This window comes from Epinephelus lanceolatus, chromosome 6 (assembly GCF_041903045.1).
Source record: "Epinephelus lanceolatus isolate andai-2023 chromosome 6, ASM4190304v1, whole genome shotgun sequence".
In the NCBI taxonomy this organism is placed as follows: domain Eukaryota; kingdom Metazoa; phylum Chordata; class Actinopteri; order Perciformes; family Serranidae; genus Epinephelus; species Epinephelus lanceolatus.
In genome coordinates, this window is record NC_135739.1 from 23,107,857 (window position 1) to 23,133,722 (window position 25,866).

General features: G+C 40.3%; 1 protein-coding gene across 2 annotated transcripts in view; it reads right to left on the reverse strand.

Moving 5' to 3' along the window:
- Positions 1–25,866, reverse strand: part of LOC117253424 (arf-GAP with coiled-coil, ANK repeat and PH domain-containing protein 2-like) — a 71,312-nt gene that overhangs the window by 27,675 nt on the left and 17,771 nt on the right. For both annotated transcript variants that reach the window (XM_078168837.1, XM_033620857.2), the window contains exons 2-8: positions 25,389–25,446; positions 20,447–20,566; positions 17,334–17,387; positions 13,945–14,003; positions 11,260–11,443; positions 6,327–6,371; positions 6,149–6,244 (exon numbers count right to left, since the gene is read on the reverse strand). In XM_078168837.1, the coding sequence (XP_078024963.1) occupies positions 6,149–6,244; positions 6,327–6,371; positions 11,260–11,443; positions 13,945–14,003; positions 17,334–17,387; positions 20,447–20,566; positions 25,389–25,446 (616 nt within the window). The remainder of the gene's footprint in view (positions 1–6,148; positions 6,245–6,326; positions 6,372–11,259; positions 11,444–13,944; positions 14,004–17,333; positions 17,388–20,446; positions 20,567–25,388; positions 25,447–25,866) is intronic.

Genomic DNA, 25,866 nt, shown 5'->3' on the forward strand with positions numbered 1-25,866 from the left:
AAGTTGTTGTTTTTAGAAAACCTATTGTCTGTTGAGGGTGAATGCAAAAGGACTGAAACCCAAAGTGACACAAACACAAATAAAAACATATTCCAACATATGTCAGGATGTTTTGCTTTGTTGCCTACATGTTAACATCCTTTATCGCACCTTACAATCACAGAGAAAGCTAGTAAGAGGTGAGTGGGTGTGACAGACATACAAGTTAACGCTGGGCCATTAAAACGAGAACCTTCTCTTCCCTCTGTAGTGAAAGGTGTTTGCAAGTATGTGTGCACAGAAGCTCTCCTTTCCATTTTTGAGAGCATAAATGATTCCAGCGAATAAACAACTCATACGGGGTACATCGAGACAAGACAGGCCTTCTCCTCCAAACAAAATGGACCGTGCTGTGGAGGCTTCGTCATGTGTGAAATTGGATGGGGGGGTGATTGATTCTCCTCGTCCCCGTGAGTAACCATCGCGTGTGCAGAGGAATACAACGGGTCTTTTGAGCGGAGATGAAAGCAAAAAATTAAAAAAGGACTTCAGTGATTGCTGGAGGTCACAGGGGGATGCCGAAAATGTGCCAGTTTGCCTCACAGCTGTGATTAGTCTGTGGCCACAATCTCACCTAAATCATTGCGTCTCAAACCTCAAACACACAAGGATCGGTGTCTGCATATGAAACATGAGTGTTGCATGTTTACTACAGATTAGCTGGGTTCATCATGTGCTTTTAATGCCTGCTTTGGTTTTACAGACACCAGTTACTGTACCACAACTTTAAGCTAAATGGCAATTCGTAATAATGGGTTACAGAGAAGTCAGTGTGCCAAATGAGATACAAGAGGGCGGAACTAACAGTTTACTCCATTTGGGTGGTGCTGAAGTTTTGTACTGCAGCTTTTAACGGCCGCAATTTTCAGCAAAACAACATCTTACTTATTATCTGCTTAATTCGCTGTGTTTTCTTTCACTGAATATATTGTTTTATGACAAAATATGACAAAAATGCTGTGATCCAAATTTTAGAGAAGACTTTATTTGAGGGAGCCGGGTCTTTTGTTTTGTTTGCAGAGGAAATGGGTGGACGGCAGGCTGATAACATCAGATGGGAAATGTTTTCCCCTGTCGCACCACAAAGACTTGTCCAGTCCAGTCCATGCTGCCTATCTGTATCTGCACAGGTACGTATGTGCATTTGTATCTCTGCACATTTTGTGACTCACCTTACCTTTAACATCTTATCTATCTTACATGTGCAGCCCCCACTGATGATGTCAGTAAGGACAGACGCCTCTGATGTTTCACTGTGTCTGTTTGTCACCTACAGACCACAGAACCACACTGATGGTCACTCGCCCTTCTGCTCTGATCTGCCTTGACTTGTAAAACTGTAGTGACAAGCTGCGTGACTCATGGAAAAGATACAAAACATCCTGTTGAATGAACATATTCACTCAGCACAGCACATGTTCAACCCTGAGGCTTTGTGTCATGGAAAGGGGCAATCAGCAGATTATCTTTATATTTAGAGGCAGTCCAGCTGTTTCCAAAGGCAAAGGTGGAAGAAGTGGCATGAATCATCATCAAGTGGTCATTCAAACATGTTCAAAATGGACCAACAGCAATCTTAGTTTAAAAGGTTAACAAAATATATGATCCCAGATAATATTTCCATGTTTAAAGACGTATTTTACTGCTGGAGAGATGGTCTTTTGTGTGGTGTTAGCGTTTGGTTAAGAGTTAGAGAACCTATAACTACCATAATATACCGGACCAATGAATGCTCCTGCTGGTGGGTGACGTATTGCGGGCTTGTATGTTTTGATGTAAAAAACTATATGTCAGCCGACTGGTAACAAACAATCTCAAATTACGGTTTAACAGTAAGCTACAATAAGTTTCTGAAAACGTCTGACGTGAGAAAAAGGCAATGCAGTAACAGTTTTACCGTTTCACCTCAGCTATTCAAGCCTCCGTTTTCACAATACAGTAAACATTATGATGCCCACTTCCTGTCCCAAATTCTCATATTACAGCCAAACAGTGCTCTAAAATATTTTTCTGAAGATATTGTAGGTAAGAAAAGGGCAGTACAGTAACGGAATCTTGGTTTATATTTAATCACCACTGCCTGGTTTTACGGTATCATGAGAATTTGGTCTGAGATAAAGAGAGAGGGGGGCTCTCTCTCAATCCACTTCTATGCTCTTTGTGTCCGTGATGGCGGGCAAACAAAAATGCAGGAGTACAATCTGTAGTTTGAACACCAGTCCTGGAGCCAGTAAGAATTCGCTGGATGTTTTTGCAGATGTGAGGTGAGAGATAAGCAGGGAGATCTGGGTGCTAGTAAGATGGAGGGAAGATTACAGTTCATTTACACATACTGCCCACATTGTTATGATACAGTGCTGGTTGGAAATGTAAGTGTCCTGTAATCCCCCCTGCTGTAACCTTCTGTATCAGTTACTAAGCTTTTATCCATATACCACCTGAGTAACTCATTAAGAGTTCCTCGGTTTTCTGCAACTACTGTGTGTAACTTCAACAACTTCCTGTGTTCTTCTGGCCACTGTTTGAAAAAAATTATATATTTTTCATAATTTTTTTTTTAGTCTATCTCCTGTTCTCAAGCAAAAGCACTGGCAGCAATATCATGCCAGATTACTAAGGGCCTATAACGTAGTGTACATTGCTTTTACTCCAAGCCGGAATAGGAAACCAGCTAAATGTGTTTACATTTAAACAAACTTTTTAAAACAGAAACTTATCGAGGGGAGCAAAAATTATGAGTTCAGGTCCATACATCTCATGATAATGCTCTTGTGTTTACCTGCATTTGTTTATGTAAGAATGCCACCAAAATTTTAACCAACATGATAACACAATAAACAGCATGCTGAGTTGGGGTGGGAATCACCAGAGGCCCCACAATATGAAATTATCGCGATATTTAAGCCACGATTTTAAATGTTTTACGATATGCTGAGTTTTGTGATGACATAAATTGCTATTCGATACCCTTTTTAAACTGCAAATTATGTCGCATAAGGAAAATTCGGTCAACATCTGTATTTATCTAATAAGATAAAAGTTTTCAGTCTCTTCATCTCACTTAAGTCATTTTTATTGCAGCAAAAGCAATTGATTTTATTATTCTAGTAGGTGACCAAGAGCGTAATTTGTGTTTAAAATATTAATAATTTATGAAACAAAAATAATCGATACTTGGTGTCTGTGTATTGATGTAATATTGCCACACAAAATATCTCAATACTATGCTGTATCCATGTTTTCCCCATCGCTAATGCTGAGAAACATTTTGCTGTCATTTCTGGTCACACTGCCCCTGTCCTCTCCAGTGAATATTCTTATGAGTTAAAAGTTCATTGTCCTTTCAATGGGTATACTTGCATTATGCTATTCTATTGTAATATCATTGTGTCAGTGACACTGAACAGTCTTAAAATGACAATAACACCATTTATTGTAATTATTTCTGGGATAATAAATCATACACCAAAACTAGCATTGTGGTATGCCTAGTGTCTAGTGTTAATTTTACCACCTTTGATCTATTTTTCATTGGCTACAGGCATCGAGTCATATTATCAGACCTGTTGACAGCTCCTCCACACCTCCCTGCACAGCCTCTCCACCTTCTTCAGCTTCATGACGGAAAGGAGAAAAGAAATAATCCACAATCCTCTTGTCAGTGCTCCCCACAGCTCGGCCTCTGATCTTCCTCTCCTTTCAGTTTTGCACTGTTCCAAATTCAGTGTGACAGGCTTACAATCCGCACAACGCAGTTAAACTTCAGTTGTTCATCGGCTTGAAACCAACCCTCTATCTCTCGCTTTCCCTCCCTCACCAGGATCTGGTTTCTGAAACAGTCTTTTGCACTTCTCTCCCTTTTTTCCTCACACAATCCTCGCAGCCTTTTCAGTGTTGAAGGCTTACAGTCCATGCCTTTCCATTCTACTTCAATCACTTTTAGCTTTGAGAAGATTACATTTTGCTTCTTATCCCCTCCTAAAATCTGCTTTTCAAAGTGGCTCCTGTCATCCCCCTTTTTCTTTTCCCAGCGCTCTTCGGTTCTGTCTGTCAATTTCTTGATAGTACCAACGTCAGATGGTTCCAACTTCAGAGCATGAGGGTTAGAAACCACACCATTCTCTCCAATCCAATTTGGAAGACCACTGTCCCAACTCTTCAGATCTGGTTTCCAAAATTGTCTTTTTTTCTGTTTCTCAAATAAAAAACATGGTTTGGTTCCTTCTTGTTGGTTCAAACATCAGAAAAACATGTTTACAAGTAACACTTTTCTCTTAAGAAGTTCCCTCTACTCTTCTGCTCCTCTCTTCCCACTCTGTGTCTGGACTCCTTTCTTCCTTGGTCTTGCAAAATCGTCCTCTCGTTCAGCTCTTCTACTGCTCCATTCTCAAGACTTTATATTCCACAAACTTTAGGAATCAATCTCGTGTTCCTTTGCTGTGTACGCTCAGCTGACTGTCAATGAGTCTGACTGTGGAAAACCTTTTCCCAGCCCTCTGGCTGCTTTCTTCCTCATTCCTGCACACTGTTACAGCAGCTCCACAGTGATAATCATCTTAAAGTCACATTCGGGCCATCCTCTGGCTCAGAGGGAAGGCTGTGTTTATCAGAGGATGCACACAGACACACAGACACATATACACACATATGCACACACAGAGGATAGCAACACAAACACAAAGACAGGAGGGAGGTCATCTGGAGGTGAAGGCAGAAGGTTAAAGTGCAGTTGTGCTGCTCCCTAATGATGCCAGAGTACACCCACGACCACTTACGCACAAACTAAGAAGATGGCCAAAAGTAACATTTCACCTGATCACCTGAAAAACTCCCTCCAAGCTCTAAACAAGCCCCTGAACAGCAAAACTGTTACACAATATTGTCCCTGTCTCTGTAATAAAATGTGTTTATGACAGAGCGCTGGTATGTAAACTTAGCCAACATTTATTCCGCTACTCTGCTCAAAATAGACTCATGTTTGCTTTTGTTGGAAGAGTTTATACTGTATGTTTTAATAACACTGCGAGTGTTCACCCACGACTAGCTTAGTGTTTATTTTTCAATTTAAATTAAAGGGGAAAAAAAAAGAGAAACACAAATTGTGTCCCATCCAAATTAAATTCTTAGCTGACAAAGTCAAAGGGTAACTTTTTATTTTTTTCAATCTAGACCCCATTTCCCAGTGTTTTTAACTCAAAGTGACAAATGGAAAAAACAATTCTTAAAAGTGGTCCAGTAGTGAGCGAGAGCGCTACATCCAGCAGCTGTGAAACTGGCTGCAGTGTAGCCAATCCGAGCATATATATGCACTCTCGTATGTCCACTAAAAGTGTTTGTTTTTGACACTGACAGGCTCAGATTGTCATTGTAAGGGTCTGACAACATTATGAAAAGGATTCCTAAAGGGATAGATCTTTTTTGTTTCACCAGAAACAGCCCCAAAATCGCCAAACCCACCAGACTCCATTTAAAGGCACAGTAATTTTATCATCATCATAAAACACACTTCATTCAAATTTGACAATAACAAGATATAACTAAGGAAAATCATCTTGTTTTGTTTTTCCACTGTTCCAACAATCATCAACTCTGGTTTGGTTGATATAAACCCTTAATATGCTGGCTCTATACGTGCTAAAATTAAAACGAGTCTGGCGACAGTTGCATATATAACATTGTCAGGCACTTATAATAAAAATCTGAGCCTTTAAGTGTAAAAACAAGCACTTTCACTAAAAACTAAACTTATGATAAAAAATCTCTCTGAATAGTTAAAAAAGTAACAGAATTACAACATTACATAAAAAAACATAATTACCTTGCTTCATTAATGATGTAAAAATGTTGACTAATGAATAATACTGAGAAGGAAAAATATATTTTCTATATAATCACTAATTTTTGTAGTCCAAAGTCCAAATTTCATCAATAATGAAATTTGGACTAACTCATACGTCCAAATGTTGAGTTACAGCATTTCTTATTTCCTCTGAGAAACACAGAGCGCTGTATAACTGCTACAGAGACTTTGTGTTTAGGTTACCGTCAACACCTAGAAACACACAAATACTGCATGGGTGTGTATGTGTGTGTATACTGTAGCCTGTACCTGTCCTCCTAGTTGTTTCATCAGAGGTTGTAGTTCACTGAAGAGGTCATATCCTTGGTGGAAGAACGTCAGGTGGGCATACATGAAGGACAACATCTGTGGAGAAGACAGTGATCACTCACAGAGCTGGTAATGGCTGCTACACAGATCATCTGATATGTAAGAAAATTATACTCACTGATTTCAGGATCTCCGATCGTCTCTTTGATTGTAGCACATTGATCTGTAATGTAAAAATAAGGCAGTGAGAAGTGGGAAGGGGTTTTTTATCGCTGACGTTTTTCAGTAAAACTGAAATAAGGAAATCACTGAGGAAAAGTCCCAGACATATCTGTGAAAATGAAAGAAAGAAAGAACAGATGGCAGAGGGGGAAATGAGGTAAGATACTGAAGAAGAAATAAAAAAAAGGACTTCTTAGGAAAGGGACAAATAAAAGAAAGCAGACAAGCGTGAAATGAGTGGAACTGAAGCAGAAAAATCGCACCATCACCCCGAGCGTTACTGGACAGTAGTTCCCAGTATGGACACCAGGAGGAGCTCCATGACTCATGTTTAACTCAGAGAGGCTGTTGGAGCCTGTCTCACCTATCATCTACACTGCCCTGCTGCATTCACTGTAGCCTCCTGCCTGTCTCTCTGATTCTGTGTTTGTGTGTGTTTGGTACAGACACTTCCTCATCTTGAGCTAATTACCACTGTGCTGCTCATCTAGCCTGGGAGGTTTCTGTAATGTTGCCGAGGAGAGATAAATAATGACAGGTTGTAAATACAGTCAGTGATGCTGGCTGGCTTCATTGTGACTGACAGGAGCTAATGACTCCTGTGTGACAGCGGAGTCACTGACTGGGTGTGGTGAATGCATTTGGCTACTGTAGAAGGCGAGGCAGCTTCAGAATGAGATTTAACACATATGCTTATGCATTAACCACCTGGGTCCAGTGGGTTTCCTTTTTGTGTTCATGAATGCAGGGACATGAGGAATGTGATCCACTGAAGAATAAAGTTCAGAGGGAGGAGTGAGGCTGGTTATGGGTTTGAGGTTTGGGGTTTTTCTTTAATATGTAGACAAGAGGAAGTTGGAGATAATGTTATGCAAGTCTTTATAATTATTATAATTATTATTTCTAGTTTATGATTATAATAATTATTGTTTTCCCTTATTCATTATTATTCAAGAACCATAGTAAACTAATTAATTTATTGTTATAATAATGACTGTTTTCCCTTACATTATTTATTTATTATGTATCTATTCATTATTGATTGATTGATTGATTGATTGATTGACTGAAGTGTGTTCTTCCTATGTCTTTTGTCATTATGTTTGATTATAGGGAAAAGAAGCATGGCACAATTATTATTATTATCATTATTCTCCCTTATTTATTTATTTATTTTATTTATCGGTTTTATTTATTAATTGATTTGATTTTATTTTTATTTATGCATTGACATTATCTAATGACAAAGAGACATAGCAAAATTAATTAATTAATTTTTTTAGTCTCCCTTACTTATTTATTTTATATATGTTTTATTTTTTAAATTTATTTATTGAAGTGTGTTCTTTCCATGTCTTTTGACATTATGTTTGTTTATATGGAAAATAAGCGTGGCAGAATTAATTAATTTATTATCATTAATATTATTATTATTATTATTATTATTATTATTATTATTATTATCCCTTATTTATGAATTAATTTATTTATTTATTTTATTTATCGGTTTTATTTATTCATTTATTCATTTTTATTTATTTATTGACATTATTAAATGACAAAGAGACACGGAAAAAATTAATTCATTTATTATTACAATAATTACCGCTTTCCCTTTCTTTATTTCATTTAGCTATTTGACTATTTATTTAATTATTTATTAAGGTGTTTTCTTCCTATGTCTTTTTGACACTCTTAGTTAATATGAAAAAGAAGCATGGCAACACCATGTTTTCTTATCTCTGAAAAATAATGATTCACAATAAAAACATTTGGAACAGAAGGATGAAAGTTCAAATCCTTGTTGTGGCCCAGGATATTTTATTTGGCCAGGTTGTGAGGCCCTCTTCCTTGGTAACACTAACCACACTCTGTGTTTGTACACAGCTGTAACTCCCACCCGGGGGATGAAGCTTATTTTTCCATCTCCTCGCCACAGCAGCTGACGCATCACAACTTTTACAAGCCCCCCTCTTTCCCTCGATTACAGTCAATTAGTAGTTTTGAATGGAGTGGCACCTCTAAGCGATGGTTGTTTAACTGGCAAAGTGCTTTACTGGGTCAACAAACACAAATGCCACGAGCTAAATTTATGAGCACTTGGTTGGTAATTGGTTGGTAAGTTGTGGTGATTCCAAACACACAAAGTCTGAGCAAGACTTAGGCTTGACTTAGTCACTATTAAGGGGGGGGAAATTTCAGGTTTGCTAAGTTTGTAAACATACAACTCCCATTCATCTCCACTAGTGTTAAACGTGCTTCGGATTTTCTGTGTTTTGTGTGTTTAAATTTTAGGCAATGGTCTACATGTGAGTGTTGACAACATCTGCATGAAGTCAGACGCCTGTATCCTCTGTTTTACTGCGTGATGTGTTTTTTCATGTTACAACATTTAACTGTTGTTTTTTCTAGGCCTCACCAACAGCCAATAGACCAAACCCGAAGATTAAAGTTCCGTATTTTATGATCTGGCTCTACGTGGCACAGCAGGGTAAAGAGAAACGCTTGATTCTTAAAATGTCTGGAACTACAACCTCTCTCATATATTTTCCTCTGCCTCTACCATCTTGCATGTCACTGTAAACTGTGCACTGTATAATTAAGCAAAAATGCCACAAAAACAATCTAAAAAGAACAAAAAAATAAAGCAGAAACCCGTCTCACGTTTCCTGCAAGCGCAGCTGCAGAAGTTAGCAGCATTTTAAAAGTGCTGACAGCACTATCCGAATGCGAAACTTTACAAGAGACCCATTTAAATCAGCTGTGCTAGCTGCTGGGCTTATAGATTTCCTATAAGCAGACTAACAGGGAAGATAAAAAACTCAACTAATTTCTCACAGCCAGGCTTCATTTTATGAGCGAGTGATTATGCAGTGGGCCAGTGGAGCAGACTGCCAAACCTATTTTGAAACCTGCTTTTGGGTTTCTTTTCAGAATCTAATTTTGGAGCGAGCTGTGCCCATACAGCATTGTCTGTTCCTTTGGAGAGAGATTCAATAAGAGGGCTGGCAGCTGCCTTATCAGGAAGCCTGGAGCATTCATCAGTGCTACTGTGGCCACAAGGACAGACCGAGGGCTCAGCTGATGTGTTCAATGATACATGAGCAGGTTTTTACCACAAAAGTCTGAGTACAAGACATCTGTTTGGCTTTGACATAAAAAAGGTTGAATAGATCTAAAAAGATATTCAAGCATAAGAAGAAGGAACGTATTTGCACAAAAGGAGTTTGCAGTGTTGGATATCAAAACATAAGATGTTGTCCCCTGAAAGTCATTTCACACTGCAAAGGTGATTCTGAAAAGGCAATTGTGTTGCAAGCAAGCAGGGCCGCCCATACAGGGGTAAAAGGGGAAAAGTTTTCTGGGGCTGAGACTCTAGGTGGGCCCATGAAGGCCGACAATAATCATTGTCACCCTAAATATGAGGAATAATCACAAATTTTTGAACGGGCTGGAGTCATAAAACTCCCCTGGGGCAGTGCCATGATGTTACTACAGCACCCCTCAACAAGCTAACGCCCCAAAGGCAGAGGTGGACATTTATTTGAGAGACAATCCCCTCCTCTTTGGATACTAATCCTCTTCATTGGTGGAAAGAGTCGGAAAACTTTCTGTTGCGCAGAACACAGTCCAATATCTGCCCGCTTAGCATGGGCTAATGCTGTAGCTGCAGCAGCAGCAGCAGCAGCAGCAGCTAACATCCCAAGCTCAGCTGGTAAATGGTCCAAACAAACTCACACTAACACTGAAATGGCTTGACTCTGTTGTTAAACCTGTTAGGCAACATTAGCTGTGTGATGCTAACAGTTAGCATTACATGGTTAACCACCATACACACACGGTTAGTGGTTGATGCTCAGTTAACAAGGGCTGGCTATTGTTCCCAAAAAAGGTCTAAATTAGCATCCCTAAAAAATTCTGTCTTTTCTTGTGTACTTCCTCCGCCTGCTTTCTTCCACTTCTGCTTGTTCTCAAATTATCCAGCCTAAAAATATGAATAATTTCTCTGTCACATTGCTTCATCAAGCATGATGGTTTATCATTTTGTTGCAAACGTGTCAAAGGATGTAAACTTCATAATAGGTTTAGTTATAAACATGAGGAGACAGCAGCATTTTATCCATTATGATGTGTGCACTGTGAAAAACATCCCTTAATAATGATCACATCACCGTTTACTGTTCGCACCAAGAGAAAAATAAAAACTTCTTCTGCTAGTCCTGTCATCACTGCCACAGCTAATTCAAATGCTGCTCTCTGAGTCCTGCTGATGCATCTGCTTCTACGTTCGTTTGTTTTTTGAGCTAAATGGACTCTGATGTGGTAAACTGGAACATGACAGGTGGACGAGCTTGGGTGTTTCACTTTGGATGTAACAGAATCAAACACATCTGCTGGTCGTTCCTCTTTGTGCCACATCAGCATTTTCAATCTGACTCAGCATGTTAAGTTCCATATCCAGATCCATTTTGGCCACAGAGACATATCGTACATGGCGTTGTGCAGCTCAGCTTATTTTTTAGCTTCTATGTTAAAAGCTGCATGTCAGCAATCTTGTTATATTACTTCAGAGAACCAAATATATTATTTCATGTGCTGCAAAATGTGGTCTTAAATGAGGTTCAGCATTAAAGGAATTCAATGACTACAGCATATACTGAAATAATATGCACATGGCTTTTCTATAATTTCTTTATTTGGCACATTTTAAAGGCAGGCAAGTTTAAAATAATACAATCTCGTCACTGCTACTTGAAATTTCCACAGATTTACGACTTCTGACGCTTTTCTCTTCAAAAACAAACAGACCTCTGCTGTGATGTTGATTTTTGTTCGTTAGTTTTCACTTAAAGAGAGCTTCACTTTAAATGCCGAGTGAGTCGTTGTACCTGTAAAACGTAGTCGAGGACGATGTGTCGGAAGCACTTGCGTGTGGCAGTGAGGATGTTCGTGGCCTCCTCCACCTCATGCTGCTTGTTGCGGGGAGCCTGTGCATTCTTAATCAGCGCTGCCTCCTTTTCCTCGCTCACTTTGTCGAATTGCTTCTTGGCTTCTTTGAACTTACGTATGTCACTGACAAAGGAAGGGAGACGACAGAGGGTTATCAAGACAAACACATTTAATTCAGTGCTTATTGCACAAGTATTTATTAACATGCAGAGGTTCTAATGGGGAAATCAACAAATACACCACCCGCAAAATGATTGTCTGTCTAGTACTCACCGTGTGTTACCTTGAATTTGTGAAGAAAACTTTGCTTTTCTCATAAGCCTCCATGGTGAACGAAGAATCCAAAAATGGTGAACATGTTTATTAATTGAAGTATCCAGTTGTATGCTCAGTACTTCCCAAATGATCTTGTTTTTGCTCAAACATTATAACTAAAAACACATCAGTACAGTCTCATGTATGGCGGAGTAGCTTGCCTGGGCACACTTAGGCCCAGATCACACAGAAGGTGTTTTGCACGTTGCACTGCATTACCTTTTTTTTTATTTGAATGCCACTAGTGAAAAAAAAAAAAAACTTGCTGCGCCTTTTTATTGTTGCCAGGCAACCCCAGACACACCTCCTTATTATAACCTTCCCCTGTAATCAATCTACCGTTTATTTATTTATAGTTGTTTGACAGTAGTATCTAGTTCCTAAAATGTTCAGGCAGAGGGTACTTGCTCAAGCTCTGGCTGAGGGTGTTTGCGGGCACAGGGAAACAGAGATCTGCGTGGGTACATGAGACCCTAAAAAAGTGGTTGGATCATCGAGAGTACCACCAGTTGGTCCAGGAGCTTTGCCTCCATGATGGCCGTTTCCTGGCATATTTTAGGATGACTCGGGGCAGTTCGACAACCTGCTGTCTATCGTCGGGGTGTATAGCTCTGGGTATCCAGCAACCTCCCCCACCAGTTTCTCCTCCATTGTTTACCAACTGTAAACTTGTTGTCATGACCACCACAGAAGGCCCGCCTCTCAAATTGTCCGATTGGACAATGGGAGAAAAGATGACGAAAACGCGTTAAACTTTGACGCAAGTCAACGTTTTTTCAACTCAAGGAGTTCAGAGTGCTCTGGCAAAAACGCCAGGCGCAACTCAAAAACTGCGAGCAAAATACTTCATTCTCATTAAAATGAATTACAAAAAGGCTCCTCCAGCAGCTAAAACGCATCCTGTGTGATCAAGGCCTGATGCGTTTGAACTATGCTCAAATGGAGCTCATGAGCATGCGCGTTCTCCTGGGTGGAAGTGAATAGTAGTAAAATGCATGTGTAGGAAGTACTGAGCACATGACTGGATAAATGAGACTTGGATTATATTGCACAGGTTGTGTGAGAGGTTGTAAACAGAAGTTTTGATATTGGTTTGCGGTTGTTGGATTGTTCACCATGGAGGCATGTGAGAAAAACAAAGTTCATTCCATTCATCATGGTCATTTTGTAGGTTAAGTTTTCTTTTAAAATTTAGGAAAATAATCAGCTGTAAATTAAATCTAAGACACAGTTTTATCCATTAGGATGTAAGAATAAAGGTTTAACAACTTGTTACTTGCACTGGGTTGAGATACCCTTATTTGTGCCAGAAATATATAAAATAGTACAACAGCATTTTCACACAATTTAGGAATAAAGCTTAATGTGTTTGACAAACTCTTCGACCAAGGTCAAATGACACATGTCTCTTTGTTGTTAACAATCTTGTGAGGGGAAAGGTCAAATGTTAAAGGAAGCAAAGTTATCTCTGGATATGAAGCAACACAACTATGTTAAAGCAACAGGAACACACAGGGGTCAAAGGTGCTTTCATAAATCTTGGCTGGCTGGAAATCCACGAGGGTTAAAACAAACAAAATGATTTGCAAAACCTATTTGACCCAGGTCTCGTGTTGTGTTTGTGTAAGTGACTGGACTGCACCACTTGTCTTGAGGAGGAGGACAAATCTCTGCGCCCCATATTTGTTCTTTGGTGTTTCTTTGCCTAAGTGAGATTAATGTTTGAGTGCTGCAAGGTAGAGAGTAATTACGAAGGAGCATGTTTCCCAGCTTTCTCTGAGAAGCATGGGTGCTGCTGATGTGGGTGTTAAGCCTCAGTGTGCCAGGGGCAAAAGCTGCTAATCCTTATAATGAAATAAACCAGAAGGCCCCACTGCTTTCTGCACTTATACAAGCAGTCTGGAATTCAGTGCTGTATTAGGAGGCTTTAAATTGTAGGATATGAATAGAAAACATTGTTATATATATTAATATAACTTGGTGTCCTTACATGCCCTGTCTGGAGCGTCAGACATCCCTCCAGGCTCTGCTTTATATTTATAATATCTACAGTGGGCTTTCTGTAGTCAATATCCATTACACTTTTCCTCCAACAAGAATTTAAATTACAAGTATTTAGTTCACCTCATAAAGTCCAGTGTTCCTCATTCTAAGCTGATCTGGATACAAGCATGAGTGAAATGTAAATGTGCTGTTGAAGCTTGTTCTCACAGAGATGACACGAAAAGTAAAATTAGGCCATTATTCAAGAGCTCAGACCGCTCAGAGATATGATCAGCATTATCCATCTTTATTCAGCTCATACTCACTCTTTGACAAATGTTTGAAGCTGGGTCTTGATTGATCTCTGGGCCTGATCGAATAATATCTGTGAAGAAAAAAAGAAAAAGAGTAAATTCTCCTTTTTTCTGTAGATAGCTGAACAAATCAAGCATTAAACATCTCGAGGCACTTCTATTAAAAAGCAGCAAAAAGCTGATAAATGTATTCACTTTCCAGGCCATGGGGTGATTTGCAAGTCAGCATTCTGCATCTCTGTTTAGGAGGATTTTTTGTTAACATCACAGGGTGCAATTAGGCTGCTAAATTTACATAAACAAGCTGACTTTGTAAACTCCCCTCATAAAGACATAAACACGAGAAATGACGTGATGCACTTATTCTTGGCAGTGAGTCATACCCTCATTAACCTGCATGCTTCCTTGAAAATGGGCTACCAAGCAAAAGGCCAGACAAACTCGTCTCTCTAAAACAGGGCTTTCAGTGTGACTTTCTGGCCGGACAAGACAATATGAGCAGTGTGGCTGGGAGAGGCTACCAGTGACAAACAGATTGAGCACTGTGTTTGAGGGGATCATGTGCTTAAAGATCGCTGAGTGGCAAAAACCTATCTGACAGTCAGCTGATGTGACCGCAGTTTCCATTGTTGAGTCACAGTTGCGGGCCTGCGCTGCGGCTCCTGGAGGCTTTAAGGGGTCTAGTCAAGGAAGCTAATAAGAGGATATGGTGAAGAAAGAGTCCGCTGTTGAGTCATGGTAGACTGCCCACCCCGCAGCTTTTTAGGACACTGGTTAAGAAGACGTATACAGTATCTCGCTTAACCTGGGGATTTTACAGTGTGGCTTAAAGGTGGAACTTAGACTGTATGTATGTAGAACCCAGTTCAACTAAACCTGAACAAAACTAGCCAAAAACTCCTCGAGGTGATACACATGTAATTACTGTGGACAGAAATGTGAGATTTAGTTCTTATTCAAACTACTGTTTTTCAACTTTCTATCAAAGAGATGGTTTAATGCTGCATTCAGCTTTAACAGCTACATGAATCATTAGTATTAAAACAGGACGTTAATGGGGAAAAGATCCTAACATCCTAAACTGTAAGGTGACGTCTTCAGATGACTTTGTCTGCTGAACAGTCTAAAATCCATGCAAAGACATTTACGGGCAAATTCACAAACATGGATTGCGGCTGCTGATAGCACCATGAACTGCGCATCACTCGCTATCTGCCTCGGTTCAAGTGCCAATTCACAAAGGAAACGCACTAATGATATTACAGTGCAAACACACCCAGAAAGTTTCACAGCTCTGTGCAGTATGCCCTTTTTTGCATGTGACTACAATTAGCCATTAATGCTGTCTTTGTGCTAAGAACACTGTTGGCAGAAAAGTGGCACAGAGAAAAGAAAACTGCAAGCTGCAGGTCCTGACCAACAAGGTGCAGAGGCATGCCATAATCACTGGAAAGTCTGGGCGTGACATCCCTTATAAATGCGCTCTAGTTACCAGCAACTTTATAAAGACTGCATGTGGCTGTTGGCGCTGATCCTTGTTAATTGTGCTGTTTTAGCAGTGAGGCTAATTTGCATTGAAAAGGATTTTGCACCAAAAGTATGCATTGCATCTCATTAAAATACATGCAAATAGCAAAGGAGCACCAAGATGCTACTTTCTGGGCAGCACAGTCAGGGTGCATTTCAATCTTTGCTGGTGCTTTAAGAATTACATGTTGGTTTTTTTTGTCTTATTTGTACAGGTTTATAGGCACAATGCTTTTTACAAATTTGCCTGCCAGTTTACTGTACAGTAAGACAAGAAAACATCATCTATGAAGCTCATCATCATGAATCATCAAATGTTTGGCATTTCATCTAAAAAATTACTCAACTAATGAATCGATTATCAAAACAGTAACAGTAGTTTTCTGTCACTCTACTAATCAATTCATAAAATAATAAATCTAACTCCATTCCACTTATTTTACCGCTCTCTCTTGTACCACTAAAAGTGGTATTGGTGGTTGCAGCTATAATAGTATCAGTTAGGGATGTGGAGAATAGGTCTTTTTATCACATTAATGGGACAGCAGCTTCAGTATTGTTATTATTTAGAGTGGGCAAAATGTCCTCCACAAATAAAGCCAATGAATCGAATCAAAGTTCTTAAAGTTCATAATGAAAACAAATAATTTTAGTGTTAGGTTCCAAAACCACAACCACAAAGATCGCAAAGGTTCAATTCCCAGTAGCAGCACCCTCGGCTTGGTTATTTGCTCTAACAAACATGTCGCAGACAGTGTGATGCTGGCTGGGAACTCACTCTGAACATGTTATGCAGAGCTAATAGCAACATGACATGACAGGGGAGATCAAGCAAGTAATTTTTACTGTAGAACAAAAGCCTGTAGCTCACCCTGTGCCTTCTTAACGAGAGGACAAACAGAGGAAAGTTGTGTCTCCGTTTCTGAATGTCCATGTCATGGCTACCAGAGACTGACAACTGCGGAGGCTAATGAGGGGGCTCTGGGAAAGAACAGCCACATAATCAGATCTGTCCTACTGGGCTCCTTGGAGAGTTTGATGGGGGACAAGAGAGGACGAAACAATAAGGCGTCATGTTTATTTATTGTCCAAGACCTAGTGGTTGGAAGTGGAGTGCATTAGATGACCATGCTGTAAAACAAGTAGGGCCAGCAGAATACTTCTATTACTCTGACTTAAGCCTATAATGGTTCTTCTTGTAGCTCAGCTGTCTCCAGGATGACAACCACATCGTAAAAAATTGACCATGACCATGTTTACCTCAGTAACGTGTGATTTATTCCAACTGATACCACAGATTCCGCAACATGGGAGGCAGGGAATGGATTTTATGAGACAGGAAAGTCCTCTCTCTATACCATGGACTTTATATGCGGGGAGCAGAAGGAACTTTGGGTTTTTTGTGACAAGAAATCCCTAAGCTATAATGACATCTGAAAAAAGGGGGTTTTAGGCATGTGACCCAGAGATTTTCCTTTTGACCACTTTTTACGGTGGCCAGTGTTTGCACTTTTTAACAATAAAAAATCTGTGGTTATCGCTACTTTCCTCTACTTCTGAACAGCTCCATGAAGCAGCTGAAGGTAAAATGTCTTCCTCAAGAGCATGGCGACATCATTGCTAATCCTCTATAAAGCATTCTGTGCACTCCCCACTTCCCTTCCTCAAACCAGTGGCCATCCTCTCACAGACCCAATGTCTCTGTCTTGTGGTCTGCCGTTGTCCTTCCCAGCAGTAAATAAAGACTCTGACAGTTAAAGAGCTGTTCCAGACAGTCGGCACAGCTGAGTTTTGTCATCACCCAGCTGTAAAAGGGGGTGGAAAAAAAAAAGGAAAGACAATACATCCGGTTTCACATGGCAGTGGTAGCGTACCGTGTGATAGTTGATCATCTCCTGCAGGCTCTCAGCAAACTTTGTGAGACTGGACTGTAAAGAGAAAAGAGGGACAGTCATGAGGGCAGGCAGAGAGAGTGTCACATGTTTTCTTGTAATAATAACACACAATAACACACAAATAATCTCACAGGGCAAACAATGAAGATGAGGCCTACATTAAAATAAGGAACACATATTCACTATTAACTAGCAGCTTCTCAACATGCACATTAGCAGCATATTAGCTCTTTATTAGTCATTATAAAGCACTAATTTATACCTTATTATGCATGACCATATTTTACAACTACTAGGCCACTAACAACACATTTTCCCCCCAATAACCTCCTAATTATTTCTTACTGATATTATAAACATTTGCTAATAGCAGTAGTTATGTGCTATGATGGATTTACTGACTGTGAAGAGGAGGCAACTTTAGAAAAGGGAACCTGCGTGAGTTGAAAAAATGTTAAACTACTAATGAACTATTTAAGAGAAAGACCTCATTTTAGAATGGGAATCATATTCAAAGTTAATTTAGAGTTATCTGGACGCTATTAACACTTAGTAGTGTGCTTGAGGACAGTCTTTATCATAGATACTAGGGTTGGGAACGATTAACCGATACGACCGGATATCCGGTTTGACAAGCGAGAGATACGGCTGCGTCGGTAGCAGCCTCCTCAATCGATACGAATCAGCCATGAATCCTTAGATGAATCGATTGTAGAGTCATGGATCGGGTATCGCGAGACTAGCAATCGGTTGACTGGCTTTAACAGTTTGCATCTCTAAAACAACACGAGAGCCGGCGGCATGCTCCGTAGCAGGCATTACTGACAACGATAATGGATGTAAACATCAGCGCCAGCTTGACCGGTGGAGCTGAGGAACAGAAGCTAATGCTGGTTGGATAAACCAGGGAGCAGCCAAGCCGCAGCAGAAACTAAAGGTGAATTCCTGCCGGTTGTGGGTTGAACGGGGGTCACAGACACAGACAGAAATACGTATTCCTGTCAAATATGGCGGCCATAGTGCTCCGGGGCGCAAGATAATGGCTTACCGGCGACCGAGAAGCCCGGTTCCAGGTCCAAGAAGTCTTCGTCGGTGTCATGACTGCCCAAAAATACCTGAACAGCCAAGCCATGGCAGCACAGAGGTATGTGATGTGTCAGAGGAGAAGCGAGCCGTTCACATTTCCACAAACCTCACCGCACTTTAGGGACTGTTCTTTACTTGTCAGGGGAGGAGGGTGGCTGGTTGATTTTTATTTTATTTCTTTATTTTATTTTGATCCCCCTTATGTTAATCACTTATTGATGCTGTTTTTGAAGTATGAATAAGTCAATAAGTAATTTATTCCATTGAAATATCATTGATGTAATATAGAAAAGTGATTTATCTTTTCATAAATGACAAACAGAGTGTAGCAAACACAGAGAAATAGTCTGACATGCTGTCAGTGATAAGCTGCTAGTCATCACAGTCCATGATATCAACTATTAACAGGAGATGTCAGATTCTGTCCCTACATTGCATGTTATTATTTCATTCTGCTTTATGTATACAAAAACACAGACAATGTGTGATTTTGTTGTTGTTTGTCTTTTTATTTTATTTTTGCCAGTGCCATACAGCAACAATGCTGTACTCAAGAAAAAACGCACGCTCTTGAAGAAAAGGGTCAGCACATGGGAAGTAAAATCAAAGTCCAGGCACTCATGTGTGGAGCAGGAACAGATGTATTTGATTTAAGTTAAAAAGCCTTTATTCAAGACATGGCTGCTTACATTAAAACACCGACCGGTTTCGACCCAAAGGTCTTTGTCAGGGTGCAAAAGGGTGGACAGGAGTCAAGCAAACATTTTATAAGCTTTGTAGGGGCGGTCGACCAATATTTTATAATGAGTACAGGTGGGTGACAGCAATGGATTACAATGAGAAGCCATTTTGTAAGTCACACCCCTCCACAAACATGTATCAGAAAAAAAGGAAGGAAAGATTACTTAAATTGTAACCCTAAACATAAACTAAGGTGTAGTAATAATAATAATAATAATAATAATAATAATAATAATAATAATAATAACTAATAACCTTTCTGCACCCTGACAAAGACCTTTGGGTCGAAACCTGTCTGTGTTTTAATGTAAGCAGCCATGTTTTGAAATAAAGGCTTTTTAACTTCATTTTTTTTTCACTTGTAGTTTTGTGTTTTGTTACAAAAGAATAAACCCTATTTATGAAGGAGGAATGATTAATCTTGCAGCACTACCACCACCTTGTAATTCATGTACAACAACTTGATAGTAATAAGGAGGTTATTGTCTGAAACTCTAAATTAATGGCCTACTAGTTGTAGAATATGCAGCATAAGGCATTATTAATGCTTTATAATGACTAATAAAGAGCCAATATGCTACTCATATGCATGCTAATAGACTACTAGGTAGAAGTGTCATCAAATTAAGGCTGCACAATAAAAAGATGCAAATTTTTAATGCATGTCTGCGTGGACACAACCCCTTCTGTCAGACAGGTATGGCTACATGGAAACTTTGGTCTTTTTGGAGACAAAATGACACTTCGGGAAAGAATTCTTTTGGCTAAGTTACTCCCTCCAAATACATGCCATGGCTGGACTTCAAACCCAAGGGAGAGGCATTGAGGGAAATACACAAAGGCAGAGAGGAAGTGCTTGCCTTGCCATGCAAATTCATGTGAGAAACAAAACAAAACATCTGACCTCGACAGGACCCAGTGGACAGCACAAGGTTTTACTGGGCCTCTTTTTCTTTTAAATTTAGATTTAATCTGGTAATGTCATCAAGGATGAAAACACTTTGCTCATATGAGACAAGAAGGGAGTGCGTGCAAACAGGGAGGAAGTACAGGCCTCTTTGTATCTGGGAAGCAGGAAGAAGTCAGCCTTGGTTTTACACTGTGCAGATTAAAACTTAAAACTATATCAAATACTGCATGATTTTATAAAAATGTCAAAAGAGGCCTGTCCGCACACATGCAAAAAAAGAAGAAACAAATCTACACTGCTATAATGCTTGTGACTTTTTAAGATTGAAATCAAGTCAGGTTGTATTTCTGTTTACCTCGATGACCTCATCTTTGGTGGACTGCTGGGCCAGCTCCCGGATCCCGTTAACAAACTGCTTGTTGGCTGCATTGTAGGCTTTTCCAGCATCAATCATCCCAATACACAACTTCACCAACTGGGGAGAGAACGAGAAAGAAGCAAATGCTTAGAGGGAGCAAAGAGGAGAGGAATTTTAGAATTGAGAAATGCAGTAATAGACAGAAGTGGAGAAGAAGATAACACTTGAGTGAAGAGAAACTAGAAACAGTGCTGGTCGTTTCTTCAGAGCTTCCTCTCTTATTATAAACACTTGAAGTTTTCTGCTGAAAATGGATTCAGGAATTCATAGATCTGCTGGAGAGTGGTGCTGCAAAGCAAAAAGACCAACGCTGACGCTTAGTCAGTTTCTTGGTAATTAACAACAGGCACTTCTTTCCCTTCTGACTCATTGAGGGCAAAAATAATTCCAGGTTATGCAAACTCACAACAAATGCTGGCCGTTCTCCATCCACTCCCACACAGGAGAAGACACAGAGCCTGAGTGTGTCTCTGCAGCCAAGGCAGCTAGAAAACTCGAGCAAAAATGCTAATCTCAAGCAAGTTAAATTAATAAAAGGTGATCAAACACAAAATGTTTGTTTCTCCTTCAGTAAGGCCTTATTCAAACATCTGACATTGATAATTTGCAGCAAACTCAACTGCATTAGGGACCTGAATCAGAAATAAAATAAAACAGTTGTATATTAAACAAATCTAAAGAATGCTGTCAATCAAAATATGGCATTTCAAAAACCTAACACACTTTTCATATTTGAGAAGGTAACTTCAAATGTGACCTAACAGGTCCTCATTTTTTATTTTTATTATAATTTCTCTCTCTCATATGAAGTACAACATCTTTTAACCTTTCAGATTCAGCCCACAGTAGTGACAGTAAAGCCTAGTTCACATTACACGACTTTCACCGCGATTTTGACGTCGCAGAGGATCTTGAGAGCCACCTTGGGTCGGAGGTGAGTCGGCAGATAGTCTGCCACGACAAGTCCTCATGTGTGAACAAGCCTATGAGCAAGTCACCCCCTCATCTGTGACTGGGACTGGAAATCTGGCATGCTAGAAAACTGGAGAAGTCTGACATGACTGATAAAGAGCATCAGCCAATGAGAGGCGGGATACGTCCCATGTCAGCACGCAGAAGGACGGAAGAAATGTGAGGAGGACAAGTCGCAGTGTTGCCAGGTCCGCTTATTAGCCATGACTTTGGGCTTGTTTTTTGTAAAGTCGCTTACAAATATTGGTAGTCACGGGATGCAGTTTTTTTGGGCTCGTTTCTAAAGTGGACCTGCTTATTTGGGCTTGCTCTCTAAACGTCGCCTTTCTCTATATATATCCGCTGCTTCTTTTGGGCTTGTTTCCATACCCCTGGTTGCTCGTTTCTCTCCCAAGATCTGGCAACACTGACAAGCCGGCAAGCAACAACAACAATGGCGGCGTCCACAGGATCACAGGGAGTGCGTTGTGTTTGGACCCAGGCCCTGGAGGCAGATCTGATTCAACACTGTTCCCAGTGTCCCATATCCATGCCTTTACGATGTGTCGTCTCCAAGTTACAAAAACGGAGTTTGGTGACATTACCGCGTTATCTGGGGCTCTGTCGGCGAGGGCTCGGTGGAGAAATCTGGTGGTGTGCACACACAGGTCGTAACGCAGTTGGCGAGACTCCCGATGACAGAAACACACATCGCCAGGTATGAATACTCAAAAGATTACGATAGTCTCCGCGATGCAAAATCACAGTGAAAATCGTGTAATGTGAACTGGCCTTAAGTTTACTTATTTTAATTAAGCCTTGACTACCACTGCTTTTCTCCACTGCACCTCTGCTCTGTTTCATGTACACTCAGATGCCAGTTTATTAGGTACGCCTAGATAAAAGTCATGCGGTCTAATACAACAACCCTCATTGTTTCCTTTGCATTTGTAAAGGTAAGCTAAATGACATTGACACCGATCAGTATAATGCAGTACAGTTCAACAGCACCACAAACTGCAGGCCCCTTAAAATGATCATACAGTTGAATCGGCACTTCCCTAAAACAGTTTATTAAAAAAATCTATCATGAAGTTAAGGTTTCTTGCAGGACTGCTTTATTAGACTGCATTAGTTTAAGCTTGGAGGACCTAATGAACCAACTGAATGTATTTATATTTTGCTCTTTTGTCCAGCATGAGCTTGTTTGTATTACTGTAAGCAATCAATGACTTTTTTTGTTTTCTTGTTTGATTAGTAGATAATCTCTCGATGAAATGCAGTTCAGAAATATTCAACATATGACACTTTAAGTTGTCTTCTTTATTAGTTTAAATAAGAGGAACTGTGAACACTGTGGTTTAGTTTTTCTGAAATGAAACTACCCCTCACAATTCAATCAAATCTGACCTCAACCTAACCTGTAACAAGATCCAAAGCCTCACAATAAGACATCAGTTAGCCCCTCTTTCATTATCTGCTCTGTTGGGAAAATAGACCCTTTATGAAAAGATTTAATATAGGCCCAGTTAAAGTCTGTTTACTTTTGACATCATGGCTCTGTGTGTACGCGTCTGGCAGGTAGGAAGCTCCAAGAAAAAGTTGAACTCTGCTCTTTATAGCCCCTTGTCTCTGGACTCCACCCATCAACACGTACACACTCACACACACAAGCACACCCACTCTCCAGCAGATCCTTCCTCTCCAGAGCGAGAGGGGAAGTGAGGCCGGGGCTGAGTCACAGAGGTGGGGTGAGGAGGAGGGTGGGCCTCTGTAAGACTGTAAGTCCAGAAACAATGAAATGAGATCTCCCAAGCTTGATCTTGCCCTCAGCTGGTGAACACACTCTCAGCTCTGCGGGAGTCCAACGAGAGGAGGGATTAATTTGCTATCAGGGCATGACACCACTACTCATTAACATGAGTGAGTGAATGAGTGAGATTAACTGTGATGCAGCTCACTAAGGGAGATAATGCAATCCGAACCAGCTGCAGGAAATAATACCAAGGGGCAAGACTTTATTGGTATTACGAAACAGGGGTTCCCGTGTGAAAGTTAGCTGTTATTTAGAGAGTCAAGAAAAACAAGAAGCTAAAACCCTCTCTGGACTGGTGTTCATCCTCAGCAAATGACTCTACAGATGGAGAACCATCCTTATTTAACTGTGCTTCACAAGGACTGTGTTCTGACACCACCTGCACCCTAAATGTCAAACCTTACCCTTATGGTGTACTATGGCACCCAAAATGTTTCCATTCCCTGGTCACGACTTGAGCAGATTCATTTACCGTTTTTCTGATTTAAAACAAAATGTGATTGTGTGGACAGAAGATGATTAAAGGCTCATAGTGGGAATTAATCAGGCACAGGTAAACCGCCATTTGGCTGACAGTTGGTGTTAATTTCCCACTGTGTTGGCAGCGAGCAGAGATGTGATCCAATCCAATTTCAGAATCCCTGGTAACATCTGATGACTGCAGTGAGTCAGGATTTTTAGAAGAGGTATTACTGTGCATTACAGTGTTGCAGCATATACCACAGTGTAATGGGTGTATGTCTTCATATACTTCGTGCGCACCCACATGTCAGGGTTGGGCCAGCGTGAAAATTTTCTTCACCAGTCTACTTGGTGGTGATAATGCACCTCCGAGCTGGTTTGCCAACTGTTATTATGCACTAACGCTACGATCAGACTGCAGGCAAATCAGATTTGTAGCTCAAATCTGATCTTAAGGATAGACTGTCAACACTGTGATATGCAGTAATCAGATCGGATATGTGTCCAGACATCACCAACCTATCTGCATGGGTTGCTGTGGTTACAACATAGGCATCAATAACTGTTGCAACACTGGTGACATGCATGAGAAATGGAAGTCCAACATTTCGCCCTCCAAACAACTTAATTTGGCATCTGTCCACGGACCTGTTGTTCCTCATGTTCCTCCAGCATGGATCTGCACACCACTTCCATCACTCTGGATTTATTATCGTCATTGTTTGTTGCGTTCAAAGACACTTTTATATCTGATTTCTGCAACAAGAGCATCCTGACTGAGATACATCTGTAGAAATCTGAGTGGAATCCTATTTCAAACCACCTCCAAATAAGGTTGGTTCAGACTTCCTAGAATCAATCTGGACATGCCAAAAAAAGGGTTTTGGCTGGCAGCTTGAGCGAGACCTATGAAGCAGAGAGTGAAGCTGCATCCCAATCAGCAGGACCACTCATACATTGTGTTGCTGCAGTGTTTAGACGCTGCCTTGTCTATGTTTTTCAGCTAACCACTTTTATCATCTTCAAATGCAAAGTGTTGCAATACTGCTGCAGTTTTAGTTTTGTCATGTCATGTCTCGTCACCCTAAACTAGCTAGTAAACAAGCACAACATCCCCTCTCCCACCTCTTCTGAAATTTGATGTATTTTTCATGAAATTACCAGCCTCGGCTCAGCAGTAAATTGGGCTGTTAGCCAGTGCTGACTCCATTAGTGCACTTACAAACATAACATTATGTTAATTACATCCTCATACTGCTAATTATTGATGCAATCCAAGTTGGATTTAGTGCTGCAACGATGTCAGCACAGGTTGCTGATGTAGTCTACTATCTATTTTGCCAAAACATGTCATAATAAAAAATGCCAGTTCAGCTGGTTTGCATAAAATCAAACTGGTTTAAGCTTGTACACCGGACTGGCAAAACAAGAAATCAATCCAACTCCACCACATACTTCATGAATGCGCGAGCCAGGTGCACAGTGTCTATATTAGTGTCTTACTCAAAGGCAATCTGCCAAAGGATATACTGGGGACAAGGCCAGGGGCAAACCTGCGACTTTCCACTCACAGGATGGCCTCTGTAGCTGCCAGCTCTCACAGTAGAACAAATGAACAATTAGGCGATGTTTTCCATGGGTGGTACTCACTTTGTCGAGCTTGGATTCCAACTCGCACACATCCCCCTCCACTTCCTCTATGGTGGCTCTGTGGGGACAGAAGAAAAAAGCATTTGAAATCAAGTGTAACCATGACTCAATAATAGTATCAACTGACACTGAGAAGCGTTAATGTGCGAGATGGTGAAGGGAAAATAAAAGACACACTGCAGAGATGAACACAGACTCCCTCTGTGCCACTTTGGTTTACCATCTTTGCCACATTATTAAAAGTCTCCCAGTGAGTGATTTGAAACAAAACAAAAAATGTCAACTTATTTCACAAGTGAGGGCATTTAATGTTCCACATGATGTTACAAAACAGCATGAAAACAGCACAATTATCCCTGACATAATTCCTTGATTACTTCACCAGATTTTTAGGATTATGCTCTGTGATTACAGGACAAATATTCCCTCGACTGTTATCATCATCTTTAAATACAGGGGGGACTTCAAGTGAAATGTG